Source organism: Leucoraja erinacea, chromosome 6 (assembly GCF_028641065.1).
Source record: "Leucoraja erinacea ecotype New England chromosome 6, Leri_hhj_1, whole genome shotgun sequence".
Lineage (NCBI taxonomy): Eukaryota > Metazoa > Chordata > Chondrichthyes > Rajiformes > Rajidae > Leucoraja > Leucoraja erinaceus.
This window is the reverse complement of record NC_073382.1, coordinates 9,722,775-9,740,637: the sequence shown is the minus strand read 5'-3', so window position 1 is coordinate 9,740,637 and position 17,863 is coordinate 9,722,775. Positions and strand designations below refer to the sequence as shown.

General features: G+C 45.3%; 1 protein-coding gene across 1 annotated transcript in view; it reads left to right on the top strand.

Moving 5' to 3' along the window:
- LOC129697883 (rho guanine nucleotide exchange factor 17-like) overlaps positions 1–17,863 on the top strand; it is a 405,774-nt gene that overhangs the window by 369,532 nt on the left and 18,379 nt on the right. Inside the window, exons 13-15 of the mRNA XM_055636589.1 lie at positions 8,099–8,292; positions 9,632–9,897; positions 13,894–14,140. Of these exons, the coding sequence (XP_055492564.1) occupies positions 8,099–8,292; positions 9,632–9,897; positions 13,894–14,140 (707 nt within the window). The remainder of the gene's footprint in view (positions 1–8,098; positions 8,293–9,631; positions 9,898–13,893; positions 14,141–17,863) is intronic.

The following is a 17,863-nucleotide window of genomic DNA, read 5'->3' as shown; positions in this document are numbered from 1 at the left end:
GAGTGAGTGAGTGAGTGAATGAGTGAGTGAGTGAGTGAGTGAGCATTTTGTTTTGCCGTGATGGCTTGCCCGAAGGTAAGTTTTAATTTGGTTTCTGAAGTCAGTGACAAGCTCATAGAGTTCATGCCGACCCCAAAATTCTTGTCAATATAACTTTACTCATCCAAAATATTATCTTTGTAGGTCAGGTGCCCAATTTACAAAATTGAAGTCACTGCAGGCAGCAATTTTTACTATTTAAATATTGGTGGTCTCTTTAACTATGGGAGTTAGTTGGAATGTTGACAGGTGAGGTGAGCAATAGAAGAGCTGAGCTTCTCAGTTGCTATTGACTGGTAGGATTGATAGCGATATATTTTATTCAGTCACGGGATTTTGGCATTTACTTCTAGGTCCTGGATGCCCTTGAGAAGTTAGTGGTACTTATAGAGTCATCATATCATTGAGTATTACAGCGCGGAAACAGGCCCTTCAACTCGCCCATGCCAACCAGGATGCCCCATCTACACTATTCCCACCTGCCCCGTTTGGCCCATATAACCATATAACCATATAACAATTACAGCACGGAAACAGGCCATCTCGGCCCTACAAGTCCGTGCCGAACAAATGTTTTTTCCCCTTAGTCCCACCTGCCTGCACTCATACCATAACCCTCCATTCCCTTCTCATCCATATACCTATCCAATTTATTTTTAAATGATACCAATGAACCTGCCTCCACCACTTCCACTGGAAGCTCATTCCACACCGCTACCACTCTCTGAGTAAAGAAGTTCCCCCTCATATTACCCCTAAACTTCTGTCCCTTAATTCTGAAGTCATGTCCTCTTGTTTGAATCTTCCCTATTCTCAAAGGGAAAAGCTTGTCCACATCAACTCTGTCTATCAAATATCCCTCATAGGCCCATATCCCTCTAAGCCAGTAAGTTAGTGGTACTTTTTTAATCCCTGCTGTCTGTATGGTGACCATACTCTTATAATGCTGTGGTGTAGGGAGCTGCTGGATACTGATAGCAACTGTGAATTAAATTATGGTGTGCGACTTGGAGAAGAGTTTTAGGGTGATGGATTTATTTGTGTACTTGTTGCCTTTAATCTGCCATTAGAGTCGCCAACTATCCAGTATTAGCTGGGACATCCCGTACATTGGGCTAAATTGGTTTGACCACCCTTGTCCCGTATTTGACTGCTACTATTCGAGTCGGAGCGCCTCGTCCGGCCCCGCCTCACTCATCCCGACGTAGTGCAGCCCATGGGGTGCAGCAGCAGCGCCTCGCCCGTGGCCCCGCTGGTCGGCAGTCCGGCCAGCTGTCCGGCCTTCGGCCCTTCGCTTACCGCCAACACCACCACCCCTTCTCATGGCCGATCATCGGTTCATGAGTTGGATGGGGTGCTGGACTTTGCGTGCGACGTCACGGCGTCCGGGGGCCAAAACTCCTCAGCTGGCCCGCCGGCTGGGTTTTGTGTGCAGTCCAGCACCCGGGCCAACTCATCATTCACCCAGCCACAGCCAAGTTAGTCAACGAATTGCCGAATTGTCCCTTATTTTGACCTTTTGTCCCTTATTTGGCAGTGAGAAAGTTGGCAACCCTACCTGCCAGGTGCAAAATGGATTCCGTGCTGTCATTCCGTGCTTCCAATTACAATCCTACTGTAGGATGGCTTGGAATGTGTCAGGCAATCGGCCAACATTAATGCTTCAGCTGATTATCCAATTAGTAAATATAATAATAGTTCCATTGTACTTAAAATTACATGGCCATCTGAGGTAACCAAGTAAGTTCAGACTGTTCTATAGTGGATAAACTAAATTGGGCCTAGAGTCTGTGCTAAATGAGCCTGGTTAGCATGGAACATGGCCTTTTACAGTTGTACTCAGAATTAAGTGGGAACAAATAAACCTTCATGTCAGATCTGTGATCCATGTTCACATTCGTTCCTCCCGGCCACGGGTACCATGTAATTCCGTGCTACCTGTCCCATGGTCGGATAGTCGGCGACTAAACCGTCTCCCCCACCTGGTTTGAGGTGAGGAGGGGGCTGTGGACCCCCAGCAGGACCAAAAACAAGACGTGTCAAAGGGCAGGTGAGCTTCTAGCGAGCCAACGGCCATCCACACTTCAGTAGACGTTGCGATCACTGTCGAAGCTAGCATTGTGAGGCACCGTGCCTGTTGATGTTTTCAGCGATGATGATGATGATACCTGAAAATGCATGGAAGGCCGTGTGTGTGGCGGATCAGTCTGGACCTCACCACGGTTCCCAGTCAAAAAAACATCTTCAGGTTTGGTGCACAGGAAGGAGGGAGCTGCAGATGCTGGTGTCTGTCTTCAGGTTTGATCATTGAGAAAGATGGGGCAAAGATAGGAAATTGGTGCAAAGAGCTGGCACAGATGTGATCGGCTGAATTGTTAGGGGCCATAGTAATAGAACATAGAACAGTACAGCACAGGAACAGACCCTTTGGCCCACAATGTACACACCGAACTTGATGCCAAGTTAAACTAATCCCCTCTGCCTGCACATGATCCATTTCTTAAATCCCTCTATGGTATGTGTGTCCGACACCATCCCTGGCAGAGCATTCTCGGCACCCACCACTCCCTGTGTAAAAGCAAAAAACTTGACCCACACATATCTCCTTTAAACTTTGCCGCACTCACCTTAAAGCTACGCTCTCTAATCTTTGACATTTGCACCCTGCGGAAAAAACAGTCTTACTGTCTATTCTGGGTCTAAAGAAGGGGTTTGGCCCGAAATGTTGCCTATCTCCTTCGCTCCATAGATGCTGCTGCACCCGCTGAGTTTCTCCAGCATTTTTGAGTACCTTCTTACTGTCTACCCTATCTATGCCTCTCATAATCTACCCAAGGGTACCATATGCACATGCAGTGTGTGGGTGGCACCGGCATTCATTGTTTGTCCTAAATTCGCCTTAATAACGTGGTGGCGAGCTCCCTTTTTCAATCTCTACAGTCTGTGTGCTGAATGTTACGTAACATCGATTACTTGAACTCAATGAATTATTCCACATAATCCATACTGCTTGGGTGGAGGGTTCCAGCACTTAGATCCAACAGCAAAGGAGCAGGAAGGATTTTCAATTTCGAGGAATTGCCCACAGACGATATGTGCAGTTGAGATTATGAAGGATGTTCCTTCCTCTTGGTTCCCCCATCACCTGCTGCAGATTCAATGTCCTCCAGGAGTCGGGCAATGGTGATTCTACTGAAACTCAGAGTAATCATCTTGGGGTCTAGAGCATACTCTGTTCCCTTCACTTTGCTTCTGACTGGGGTTCAGCATTGGGGAACTCTGATTCATCAACTGAGGATAGGTGGTGTCAGGGAATCATTTCATAGGGCAACTCAGCGCGACAGGCAGCATCTCTGCATGGAAAGGAATGGGTGCCGTTTTGGGTCGAGAGCCTTCTGCACACTGAGAGTCTGAATCAAGAAGAAGGGTCTCGACCCGAAACAGAATCACCCATTTCTTCTATCCAGAGATGCTCCCTGTCCCGCTGAGTTATTCGGACATTTTGTGTCAATCTTCGGTATCAACCAGCATTTGCACAGATCCCTCTTGCACAGGAGGATTTCATACCCCTGCTTAACCAGCTACCCTAAGGCTTCATGACATCCAGACTGAATAATGGAGGCTCTGTTGACTGCTTACAACAGTCTTGTGGCCTTTTGTATAGGTGGGGACAGAATATACACAACTGGTGGAGGCTGGGACTGAAAATAGAAAAGTACAGACAAAATGTATTAAAAAGGAACTGCAGATGGACATAAAATGCTGGAGAAATTCAGTGGGGTAGACAGCATCTCTGGAGAAAATGGACAGATAAAGTCACATATGATGGTTGGACAGGCTACATGCAGGAAGATTGTTCCTGATGTTGGGGAAGTCCAGAACAAGGGGTCATAGTTTAAGGATAAAGGGGAAATCTTTTAGGTCTGAGATGAGAAAAACATTTTTTACACAGAGAGTGGTGAATCTCTGGAATTCTCTGCCACAGATGGTAGTTGAGGCCAGTTCATTGGCTATATTTAAGAGGAGTTAGATGTGGCCCTTGTGGCTAAATGGATCAGGAAGTATGGAGAGAAAGCAGGTACAGGATACTGAGTTGGATGATCAGCCATGATCATATTGAATGGCGGTGCAGGCTCGAAGTTCCGAATGGCTTACTCCTGCACCTATTTTCTATGTTTCTATGATACCACCCCAGACCCTTTAGTATGCTGCCTGACCCACTGAGTTACTCCAGCATTTTATATCTATCTTCTGCGTAAACCAGCTTCTGCACTTCCTTCCTAGACAAAAGAAACTTCAGTATATATTTAAAAAACAAATAAATAGACAATAGTAGTGCATCGTTAAAAATAATAAACCCTGCACCGAACCCTGAGGCACACCACTAGTCACAGGTCTCCAGTCTGAAAAGCAAACTTCCACTACCATCCTCTGAAGATAGACACAAAAATGCTGGAGCAACTCAGCGGGACAGGCAGCATCTCTGGAGAGAAGGAATAGGTGACGTTTCTGTCGAGACCCTTCTTCAGACCAGAGATGCTGCCTGTCCCGCTGAGTTGCTTCAGTATTTTGTGTCTATCTTTTTTGATTTAAACCACCATCACCCTCTGCTTCCTTCCATGAAGCCAATTTTTTATCCAGTTGACTAGCTGTGGGTCTGGGATCCCACACAATCTAACCTTCCAGAGCAGCCTGCCAGCTAGAGTTTGAAATCTTCCCCCAGGTTATTTGCCCAGGCCTTTTGGATTGCCAGTGTGAGACTCACGTCGCAGCAGCCTCTGCAGTCCGTCTGTCATTTTTATTTTGTCATGTTTGAATGTAGTTTAAAGTGGGTTTTTTTTTAACTGGGTATGTGTGTGGGGGCAGGGGGGTGGGGACACTTTTAAAATCTTTCCCCTGCACGGAGAACCTGACCGTTTCTCTGTCGGGTCTCTGTTCTTGTTGGGGGGCCTAGCACCGTGGAGCGGCCTCCAACCGGAACAACCTGGGGCTCCAGTCGCGGAGCCTGCGGACTTACCCACCATCTGGCCGAGTTCGGAGCGGGTGGACCAGCGGTGGCGAGCTGCTGCGACCCGACCCAGGAGATTCGAAGGCTCCAACCGCAGGTCTGGTGGACAGTAACACCGAGAGCTGCTGGGAGACCGCTTTTCGGGGCTTCCGCAACGGCGACTTCTCCCGCCCGAGTTGCGGGATTGAAAATTACCTGGAGCGGGGCCTTACATCGCCCGGCGCGGCTTTAAATGGCCGCGGGACTTGCTAGCGCATGCTGGGGGCTCCAACACCAAGACCCGGAGCACGGCTTTTTATCACCCGGCGCGGCTTTACTGGCCGCGGGACACTCACCATTGCCCGCCGGGGGCTTTGACTCTGACATCGGGAGGAGAATGAGGAGTGCAGGGGAGAGATAAGACTTTGCCTTCCATCACAGTGAGGAGGAGATTCACTGTGATGGATGTTTGTGTAAATTGTGTTGTGTCTTGGTTCTTTTTCTTGTGTGTATGACTACAGAAACCAAATTTGGTTTGAACCTCAATGAGGTTCAAATGTCAACAAATAAATTGTATCATTTTAGCCACAGTCCTGGTGTTAGCCAAAATATGTCCAGCCATTAGAGGCTGTTAAGGCTTCAATAGAGTTGATGTGGAGAGGATGGTTCCACTAGTAGGAGGGTCTAGGACCACAGGTCGTAGCCTCAGAATTAAAGTTTCCTTTCGAACGGGGATGAGGGGGAATTTCTTTAGCCAGAGGGTTGTGAATCTGTGGAATTCATTACCACAGAAGGCTGTGGAGGCCAAGTCGATAGATATTTTTATGGCAGAGATAGATAGATCTTGATTAGTACAGGTGTTAAGGTTTACGGGGGAGGCGGCAGGAGAATGTGGTTTAGAGGGAACAATAGATCAGTCACAATTGAATGGTGGAGTAGGCTTGATGTACCAAATTGCTGAATTCTGCTCCTATCACTATGAACTTATGAACTAAAAGTCTTCTACAGGTCCTGTCTTTGCATAGGTTAAAAAAGTGACTTGATCGCCCTCAAAAATGGTGTGACTCTAATAATGCCCCTGTCCCACTTCGGAAACCCGAACGGAAACCTCTGGAGACTTTGCTCCCCACCCAAGGTTTCCGTGCGGTTCCTGGAGGTTTTTGTCAGTCTCCCTACCTGCTTCCACTACCTGCAACCTCCGGCAACCACCTGCAACCTCCGGGAACCGCACGGAAACCTTGGGTGGGGGCGCAAAGTCCCCAGAGGTTTGCGTTCAGGTTTCCTAAGTGGGACAGGGGCATATTTTTTAGCTTTTATATTTTTGCCGAGGTCCCACTCAGTGGTGCCAATCCACCCTCCAGCATACTTGAGTTTCATCGCCCTTGATTGTCTCGAGAGAATCCTTTCCAAATTTCCATCTTTCTTCAGGTGAAAAGAAAGTAATTATGTTAAATCCATCTCCTGCGGCAGTTTGGCTTGTCGTGCTGGCCAGGGTGTTGATGCACACATTGTTGAACAAGGGTGACTGTGCACACTGATGTCATGGTTGGAAACAGGCAGTGCATCTAACAGAAACGGGCAAAGCATGAAAGATTGCCCGGACTGTATTAACAGAGCATCACCGAACCCACTAGGGAAAGTCTTGCTGCTTCTGACAGCTTAAAAGGATTTAGCAAAGAAGTTCAAAATCCTTGATATTTGCTATGATTCAAGCCTGAACATTTAGCTTAAACGGTTGAAGCTGTGATTCTTTGGGGCATATATCAGTGGTGCTGCACTTGAATGGAATGTGTGAATGCTGTTAAGGTAATTGAAAAAAGACATGTATGACTCTCTGATTTTATTTTCTAAAATGCACAAATACTGAAATCCTACCTCAGGGAATTACCAAGTTACAAGCAGAAGGCGCATCAAAATGGGTTACTGAGAGTATCTCAAACAATATCTACTGAGAATATCTCAAACAATATTGACTCTGGAATAGATGTGTTTCTTTTGGCTACTATTTCACGACGTATCAGGAGATCAAGCAAAAGTGGCAGAGATATAAAGGACCAGGTAGTATGTTCGGAATGAATATCTCGATGTGAAGGATCATTAAAGCTCGTTCTTCTCAGCAGAATGGAAGGCAAAGTGTGTTACATGTTTCTGTGTTCATTCTGTGGTGAGTGGAATCTGTGAATTTATAGTTACCTCTATGGTTGTTGTTCCTTATGTTGCTGACTGATATGATCTAATTGCCTCCTCCGGCATCCCTCCTGCCCTCAATCTCGGAAACGTATCCTGTGGACCCTGACGAACTGAAACTATCCACTAAAGTGCCTTGAGTTACTTCCTACAGCATAGGAAGCCATTCAGGCCATCTTGTCCATGCCACCTCCCATAGAGTAATCATCAATTCCATTCCCACCCACTCGTTTCTTTGCAAGCCGGCAATCTATTCTATTTTACAGTCCCCTCGATTCCCTGGGAGGATTGAATTAGACTTAGTCTTTTATATTTATCCATAAAGTGAGTTCATTCAATTGAGTTGGTTAATGGGGAATTGTAAGGTGAAAAGAGTGCCAGTGTAGGTAGGCACAGTGGCACAGTGGTAGAGTTGTTGCCTTGAAAGCACCAGAGAACTGGGTTCAATCCTGACTATGGATGCTGTCTGAACGGTGTTTGTACATTCGCCCTGTGACCACGAGTGTTTTCTCCTGGTGCTCCATTTTCCTCCCATACTCCAAAGACGTACAGGTTTGTAGGTTCTTTGGTTTCGGTAAGTTGTAAAAAGTGTCCCCAGTGTGTGTAGGTTATCGCTGGTTGGCGTGGGGTCGGTGGACCGAAGGGCCTGTTTCCACGCTGTATCTCTAAAGTAATTCGATATTTTGGCAGATATTTCTGATTTCTCGAAAGACATTATATATTTTGGCCGATTTTTTCTGACAAAATTATAAACTCTCCGATTTATGTATTGGCTAATCCTTTGGCTATGAAAGAAAGAAAATCCATTGTTTGCTCGGCAAGACGTCAACAAACCACAGGGTAAAACGGTTAAGATGATGACTGACAATATTGTACTGTTTGCAGTTCTCCTGTGCATCTCCGAGCCACGGCGGACCTGACAACGGCCATGAAGTTTGGGTCTGCAATAGCGACGGGTATGTTGGCCAGGTCTGCTTGCTCAGCATCAAACCAGTGCCCACGGTGGAAGCCTGCATTGCGGTCTGTTCGGCAAGAATCATCTGCATCGCCTCAGTGCCAGGTCTTAGTGGCACCACCAGGTGGGGACTTGTGCACATTGCCCGTTCAATACATTTTAATCCACCTCTGCTCTGTAATGTAACAAAGTGTTGCTGTTTCTGATCCCAGCAAAACTTATTTTCCACTATCGTGAATACAGGCCAGGCTTGTAAAGCATTCTATTGAAGATATATTGTCTCTTAGCCAGGGAATGTTGGAATATTAAATATGCCCTGAAGGCTTTATTGTCATTAACACTGTTTGGTTTACAAATATCTGCTGCGCTGTTTGCTATCTCCAATCTAAGGATCTTTTCCTCAAATCGAAAACACGTAGTTTGTACATTAATGAAGAACTGGGTTTGTTTTTGTAAATTTCCTAAACACTGTTTTTGAATAAAAAGTCATTTTCATTCCTCTCCTTCATAAAGTGCTCATATAGATAAACAACGGGATAGAGAAACGGTTAAATGCCCATAAATGTCACTCATTTGCTTGGTAAATCATTTATTTTGGGTCAAGTTTACCTCGTGGAACATTATAGCAATTCTTGAAAATGATGTTATCCTATAGACAGACCAATAGTTTAGTTCAGAGATGCAGAATGGAAACAGGCCCTTCAGCCCTTCAAGTCCATGCTGATCATTGATCACCTGTTATCTCAAGCTCTATGTTACTCCAATTTATCATCCACTCCCTACGCACTGGAGATAATTTTACAGTGGCCAATTAACCTGCAACGCCTTTGAAATGTAGGAGAACGCCAGAGCACCTGAAGGAAACCCACGCGGTCCCAGGGAGAGTGTGCAAACTGCACGCAGAAAGCACATGGGCCTCTGTGCTGCGAGGCTCCAGGTCTACCAGCCGTGCCGCCGTGTTTGATGGATTTATTTTCTGCCAAGTGGAGTAATTGTTGACATTTAAGTCATTAGAATTTACCCAGAGAGAAAATTAGACCTTCTAATCCTGGACCACTCTTTTTGAGGCAGTGTTTCTTCTGTCCTTTGGATATTGATAAGATCCCTGTTTTCGCTCATTTCCCACATTCCCATGGTCTCTGCAATCAGTGCGTCAACATTCTCAAGCCTTGCCTGTGGCCTTCATGAAGCACTTGAGACACCAATATATATTCGTCGGGGTTATCATTAAGTGACAAATCTGTGCAAAAACACCACGCCTTGTAATTTAATCTCGAGAGATTGAGTCCAGATGAAGGGTGCCAATCCAAAATGTCATCTGTCCATTTCCCTCCGCAGATGCTGCCTGACCCACTGAATAGCTTCAGAAAATAGTTTGTTGCACCAGTTTTCCATCATCTGCAGTCTCTTTCGTCTCCAGGCAGAATGAATGGTGATTCTTTTCTCCTTCTCTATATCCTCAGAGACAGATCAGAGCTGCTCCTGAGCCCTTCTTGTTTACACCAGCACAGAACCGCGGCAGTGGCCATGGAAGAGAACACATCCCAGCAACCTCTCGTCATCTCCATCTCGAACTCGGCTCAGTTGCTGGGGGAGTTGACGGAGAGTGGGACAAGAAGCCTGAACCCCTTTGACAGCGATGACACTGAAGATGACGAATCCTCTCCAAGCCCATCAGGCACGTTGAGGAGTCAGGCCAGCAGGTCCACCATCTCCTCCAGTACAGGAAGTGAGTACATTTTGAAGCATTCCTATTTCCTGCTGCTTTCATTGCCTGCACCTCTCCATTATTTTTTTTTCTCCGTGCTTGTTCACTTGTTCCTAAAGCATCTGTCCCACTTTCCACCAATGAGAATTCGTGAATAACTCATGAGAATGTGTGAATAACTCGGGAAAGTGGGACAGGCCCTTAATTGGGATGATACAATGGACAATGTCTGGCTCACTCACAGCCCTCCTCAACGTTACCCTGATTGTCGCCTCCAACCTCAAACTCCAGGTATTTTCCAAGCAGGGTGTTGCCAAGCTGGAAAGGGTTCAGAGAATGCGAGGATGTCGCCAGGACTGGAGGGCCTGAGCTATAGGGGGAGGATGAGCAGGCGAGGACTCTATTCCTTGGAGCGCAGGAGAATGAAGAGTGATCTTGAGGAGTGTATAAGATTATGAAAGAACAAGATAGGTTAAATGCAAAGAATCCTTTACCCAGAGTAGGGGAATCAAGAGCCAGAGGATATAGGGTTAAGGTGAGGGTGTAAAGATTTAATAGGAATCTCGGGCAACATTTTTACACAAAGGGTGGTAGGTATATGGAACAAGCTGCCGGGGGAGATGGTTTAGGCAGGTACTATCTAAGGTAAGAGGGGGGAAATTTAATAGGAACTTGACGGACACCTTTTTCACTCAGAGGTTGGAGGATATATGGAATGAGCTACCAGAAGAAATAGTTGAGGCAGTTACTATAGCAACATTTAAAAGACATTTGGAAAGCTAGTTCAAGTTCAAGTTTGCATTTGTTGTCACTTAACCGACTAAGGTGGAATGAAATTTGAGTTGCCATACAGTATTAGTAAGTGAAAATAACACAATACACACATAAAATAAAATTTAACATAAACATCCGCCACGGTGGAATCAACATTCCTCACTGTGATGGAAGGCAATAAAGTTCAGTCATCTTCCTCTTTGTTCACCGTGGTCGGGGCCTTGAACCCTCCACAGTTCGCCGCTGCCGATTGTCCAAAGTCCAGGCCCTCTCGTTGGGATGATCGAAACCCGGTGTCGGGAAGGATTGCAACACTCCGTGGAGCTCCCGAATCGGCCACTTCTTACCGGAGACCGCGGGCTTCACGCTGTTAAAGTCCACAGGCCCCGCGGTTGGAGCTCTTCATCTGGTGACCCTCGGCAAAGGATCACCCGCTCCGCGATGGTAAGTCTGCGCCACGCTACACCAGCGGCTTGAAGCTCTGGACCGTTCTCCGGGAAAAACTGCACCAATCAAAGTTGTTAGGCCGCAAGGGGGGAGGGCAGAGATGCGAAACGGAGAAAATCACATCTCCGTTGAGGTAAGTGACTGAAAAAAAGTTTCCCCCCTAAGCCCCCCCCCCCCCAACCCACATAAACCAAGAAACATTAAAGACATACTTAAAATTAATAAAAACAGAGAAGGGACGCAACAGGCTGTTGGCAAGGCGGCCATTACAGGCGCCACCTGGTGGTCAGCTACATGGATAGGAAAGGTTTGGAGGGATATAGGTCTAACGCATGCAGGTGGGACTAGTGTAGATGAGGCATCTTTGTCGGTATGGTAAGTTGGGCTGAAGGGCTCGTTTCTGTGCTGGATGACGCTATGTCTTCAAATCTCGCAACAATTAAATTCTTACTGCTATAACAGGCCTTCAAATTTTAATTGTCATGTCAGTCGCATTTAGCACAATTAAAACGATTTGAATAAAATACTGCCGGGGGGGGGGGGGGGGGTGCAGCATAAGTAGAGGCAGCTGCCGGAAAGAAGCTGTAAGCAACAGTACACATATGAGAGCAGTCCTTGGCGATGCTGAGCGCCCTACAGCGCTGACACAAAAAGGAACCGGTGACAGTTCAACTAATGCCTTCCGGTCGGACCCCAAATGTGGCAGTGGTAAAATGATGGATCTAATGAACAAAAATTTAATTACTGTCTGTTTCTCTCCAGTCTAACAGCGGAAATACTTGCTCTCCACTTGTGTATCCATACAAAAAACTAGTTAACATGGTCACCAATCAACTCTTGTTGTTAGTTGGACAACTCTTGTCTCTTGTTGAGTTTCTCCAGCATTTTAGAGTACCTTAAACTCTTGTTGTTAATTGAATTCAATGTGGCGAATCCTCAGGGAACCAAACAGCAAAGATCAAACCCGAATGGTGGTGAAATGACAAAGTAATATTGGAATAATTTTGGAATATTCAAAAACTAATGATAAAATACTAATACGTGATGTGTTTCAAAAATGCAACATAATCTTTTGACATGGTGACGCAGGGGTAGAGTTGCTGCTTACAGCGCTATAGATCCAGGTTCAATCCTGACTACTGGTGCTGTCTGCACGGAGTTTGTACATTCTCCTCATGACCGCAGTGGCTTTCTCCGAGATCTTTGGTTTCCTCCCTCACTCCAAAGATGTACAGGTTTGTCGGTTAATTGGCTTGGTATAAATGTAAAATTGTCCCTAGTGTGTGTACGATAGTGCAGGGACCGCTGGTCGGTGCAGACTCAGTGGGCCAAAGGACCTGTTTCCCCGCTGTATCTCAAAACTAAACTAAACTAAACTTTCATGGTAATATTTGTTCCATTAAGGAACTATGAAAGAAAGTCATGCATTTTCTAGGACGTTTAAAATCCTAATCAGAAATTGACTTTCTGACCCAATGAATATCTTTTAAAATGTGATCACAATTGTAATGTTGGAATTGCAACAAGTTTACATAACAAAAAATAAATAAAAGAGGAAAATGACAATGAACCAACTCTTCCTACCTCACCTTAACACATTCTGTTGTTCTAGGTTTATTATTGTCACATGTACCGAGGTACAGTCAAAGCTTTGCTTTGCATGCTATCCATTAAAATAATCCAATCCAGTAGAATAATAATACTATACATAAACACAGGCATAACTGTACCTAAAGTCCGTACTGAACTGGGGAAAAGGGCATTTAGTTATGCTGCTCCCTTTGCATGGAACCAGCTGCAGAATGAACTGATACTTAAGGAGCTGGTTTCTATAAACAGATTTAAATCCCTTCTTAATGATGTTGAAGCGGGCTCTTCTGTCTGTACATGCTTTGTTTGATGATGTTCTGACTGTGACTCTATTTATATGTTCTCTGTTGTTTTAAAATTATTGTCTGTAACTGTGGAACTGTGCTGCTGCCTGTCTTGGCCAGGACTCTCTTGTAAAAGAGATTTTTAATCTCAATGAGACTTCTCCTGGTTAAATAAAGGTTAAATAAATAAAATTAAATACAATTAAATACAAATACAATGGATGGAACAAAGAGAAAGATGCAGTATATAGTTCTCAGCATTGTAGCACACTTGTTCCATAGACAAAGTTCATTGTCTGCAATGGGGTAGAGGTCACATTCTTGTTCATAGTATTCTTCATGACTCAGAGCAATGGTTCATAGTATTGGATGTTAGTCATTAGTAGTCGGTTCATGTGTAGACTGGATGTGGAGAGGATGTTTCCACTAGTTGGGAGAGTCTAGGACCTGAGGCCATAGCCTTGACCCAACCTTGTTATCTCTAGGTGCCCGCTCTACCACTCACCAAATGGCCTGGCAGACATTGACGCAGAGACAACAACCTGTCTGCTCAACATCCGGCTTGAGACCTAATTATTTCTTTGGTTTATGTTTCATTCGCAAGAAGAAGAGGCCATAGCCTCAGATTTTAAAAATGTATCTTTAGAAAGTAGATGAGGAGGAATTTCTTCAGTCAGTGGGTGGTGAATGTGGAATTAATTGCCACAGAAGGCAGTGGAGACCAAGTCAATGGCTATTTTTGAAGGCGGAGATCGATAGATTCTTGATTAGTACAGGTGTCAGTGGTTATGGAGAGAAGGCAGGAGAATAGCATTGAGAGGGAAAGATAAATCAGCCATAATTGAGTTGCGGAGGAGACTTGATGGGCCGAATGGCCTAATTCTGCTCCTATAACTTATGAACTTGTTGTTTTGTTCTGCAGATGAAGAGATGTTGAGCTCAAAGGATTTTGCAACGGAAACAACGAGTTCAGAAGAGGAGGCGGAATCTGATTTTGTTGCCAACCCCAGCACGCTCTGTCAGACGAGGAACAGGGACAGTCCCATGGATGGCCGTGCCATGAGGCGCTCCAGCCGCGGCTCGTTCACCAGAGCCAGCCTGGAGGAACTTCTGAGCATTGATCCTGAAGCCAACCAGAGCTCAATGTGGCTAGGGACGGAAGATGGCTGGTAAGTGATGGCCCATTCATTGGGAGAAGCCACTGCGGCAAATTCACGGCCAAGGAAGAGAGTGGAGTCCATTACATTCCAGGCCATGCTTAACTGAGAGAGCAAAACACAGGTCTCCCCAGCTGATTCTGCACCATTACATCCGAGAGATGCAAGGAAGATTTCCCTGAGATTTAGCCTTCGCTCATGAATCTATGGAAAAGGTTATTACTTCTAATTGCAGTTAATAGTTTGTCACGCAACACATTCTAAGGGCATGGCTTTAAGGTGAGAAGGACAAAGTTTAAAGGAGGGGTGGAGAGCAAATGCTTTTACACCCTGGGCGGAGAGTGCCTGGAACACAGTGCTGGGCGTGAGGGTGGGAGCAGATATGATAGTGGCATTGAAGAGGTTTTTAGATAGCCACATGGATATGTTGGGGATTGAGGGCTGTAGACCATGTGTAGGCAGATGAGATTACCTTATTAGACCATTATGTTAGGCACAGGCATTGTGGGCTGAAGACTGGCCCTGTGCTGTAATTATATGTGTATCCTAAAAACGTTTTCACCCAGAGAGTTGTGAATTTGTAGAATTCCCAGCCACAGTGGAGGCCAAATCACTGGATGGATTTAAGAGAGAGTTAGATAGAGCTCTAGGGGCTAGTTGAATCAAGGGATATGGGGAGAAGGCAGGCACGGGTTATTGATTGGGGATGATCAGCCATGATCACAATGAATGGCGGTGCTGGCTCGAAGGGCCGAATGGCCTCTTCCTTTACCTATTTTCCATGTTTCTATGAGCAGCAGGAAGTGGCATTAAGTGCCATAAGCCAGAGAAGTGTCTGGTATTGTAAGACCAAAGAACCTCAGATGCTGGTTTATACCAAATATACTGTAGGCGCAAAGTGCTGGAGCAACTCAGCAGGTCAAGCAACATATAACCATATAAACCATATAACAATTACAGCACGGAAACAGGCCATCTCGACCCTTCTAGTCCGTGCCGAACACATAATCTCCCCTAGTCCCATATACCTGCACTCAGACCATAACCCTCCATTCCCTTCCCATCCATATAACTATCCAATTTATTTTTAAATGATAAAAACGAACCTGCCTCCACCACCTTCACTGGAAGCTCATTCCACACAGCCACCACTCTCTGAGTAAAGAAGTTCCCCCTCATGTCACCCCTAAACTTCAGTCCCTTAATTCTCAAGTCATGTCCCCTTGTTTGAATCTTCCCTACTCTCAGTGGGAAAAGCTTTTCCACGTCAACTCTGTCTATCCCTCTCATCATTTTAAAAACCTCTATCAAGTCCCCCCTTAACCTTCTGCGCTCCAAAGAATAAAGCCCTAACTTGTTCAACCTTTCTCTGTAACTTAGTTGCTGAAACCCAGGCAACATTCTAGTAAATCTCCTCTGTACTCTCCTCTGTACTCTCTCTATACCTCCTCATTCGTCACCATCCAGGGACCCAGGCAGTCAAAGGTTCATGTGACATCTCTGGAGGAAAAGGATAGGTGACGTTTCGGGTCTGGACCATTCTTCAGACTGAAAGTATGGGGTAGACCCAAGACCCCCCTACTCATCTCCGGCGAACCCATATCCACCACTGACTCATTCAAATTTCTTGGCACTCACATAAGCAATAACTTCAAATGGAAAATCAATTCAGATCACATTTATAAAAAAGCCAACCAAAGACTTTTCTTTCTCCGCCAGCTCAAGAAGTTCAGAGTGAGGAAACATCTCCTAATCTGATTTTACACAGCCATCATCCAAAGCATGCTCACTTCATCGATAACAGTCTGGTACAGCAGTTTAGACACTCACTCCCGTAATAAACTACAGCGCATTGTCAACAAAGCATCCAAAATCACCAGCACTCCCCTCCCATCAATAGAATCACTCAATCTCAAACGGTCCGTGTCAAGGGTGAAGAAAATCATTTCTGATCCCTCCCACCCAGCTCACCGCATCTTCCACCTGCTGCCGTCAGAAAGGCGCTACAGCTCACTGCCCGCCAAAACATCACGATTTAAAAACAGTTTCTATCCACATGCAATTCGAATTCTGAACACTCTATGACAACATCACATAGCCACCTCGTGCATGTACTGTATACTGTGTTTTATGTTATGTTTGACGGGAATCAGCCTATTGTGTAACATCCTGTACTGAACCTGAATTCCACCAGCTTGACTGTGTGGTCATTAAATAATCTAATCTAATCTAATCTAATCTAATCTAGAACAGGGGGATTGCACTTATCCATACGGCCCAAGATGGCCCATCACGGTTGACAAATAACCTGTGGATCTAAGTGCCTGAAGGGTGCCTCTAAAGCAGTTGAACTCAACATGGTGTAATGATGCTGATCAAGGGGTTTCTTATCAGGAACAATATAAATTGTCATTATTGAGTTATAGTCACACGGCATGGAAATAAGCCCCTCGGCCAAACTTGTCCGCATCGACCAAGATTGACCCATTAGACCCATCTAAGCTTGTCTATATTTGGCCTATATCTCTCGAAACCTTTTACATCCATGTACCTGTTCAAATGCTTTTTCATTTTAAATTCTGATATAGTATCTGCCTCAATTACCTACTCTGGCAACTTGTTCCATATAACCCCCGCCCCACCCCTCCCCCTAGGTGAAAAAAGTTGCCCCTCAGATTCATATTAAAACTTGCCCCTCTCACCTTAAACCTATGTTTTTTGATTCCCCTGCTCTGTGGAAAAGTGTGATCGGGTAGTTGAGGGGATGGGAATGTGTATGGCAGTAAATAGAAATACAGTTTTGAGGCATATCTGAAATGAAAGGAAGAAAGCAAGCACAGAGTCATTGTGAATAATCAATCATTGTTCAGCAGCTAAGACTTGGCTTTTTAGTTGTGGACATTGTCGTCAACTCTGCAAAAAGTATATATGGTCAAAGCTTTGGGCAGCACAGTGGTGCAGTGGTAGAGTTGCTGCCTTACAGTGTCAGAGACCCGGGTTAGATCCTGCTGGCTGTACTGAGTTTGCACAGTCTCCTTGTGACCGCATGGGTTTTCTCCAGGTGCTCCGGTTTCCTCCTATACTCCAAGGACGTGCAGATGTACAAGTTTGTAGGTTAATTGGCTTTGGTAAACATTGTAAATTGTCCCGATGTGTGCAGGATAGTGTTAGTGTATGGGGTCATCGCTGGTCCGCGTGGACACAGTGGGCCGAAGGGTCTGTTTCCATGCTGTCTCTCGAATGTAAAGCCTAATGTTTTAATGCCAGTGGTGAATATATGAACTTGCCATGGCCATGCACACAAACCCCCAAAATTATTTTCTCCAGGTCCACCAGTGTCGACTCTGGTGCTGCCTTTGGAAGACCATATTTTCCAAAGACATGGGTTCTCCAAACAAACGTGATTCAAGTTTCAAGCAGTGCTGCAAAAGGAATGTTGCTTTGGGAATCCCAAGAAATCCTGTCTGGGTGCAAGAGAGACTTACCCCTCGAATATCCAGTTGGGTTTCCAGAACAGGTCAATTCATTTGACTCTGCGGGATGGCAATTTTTCAGTTGCACTTTTCTGGCAAAAATTGTGTTGTCCAAATACAACTTTCTAGGCCTATTATCTACAAATTCATTTTGTGATACAGAGAATTATACACTCAACCTCCAATTGACTAAATGTAACATTGCAGCACGATATTCTTGAATATGGAGGGATTTTTAATAGGCTTCAGGCACAGGGGAGTA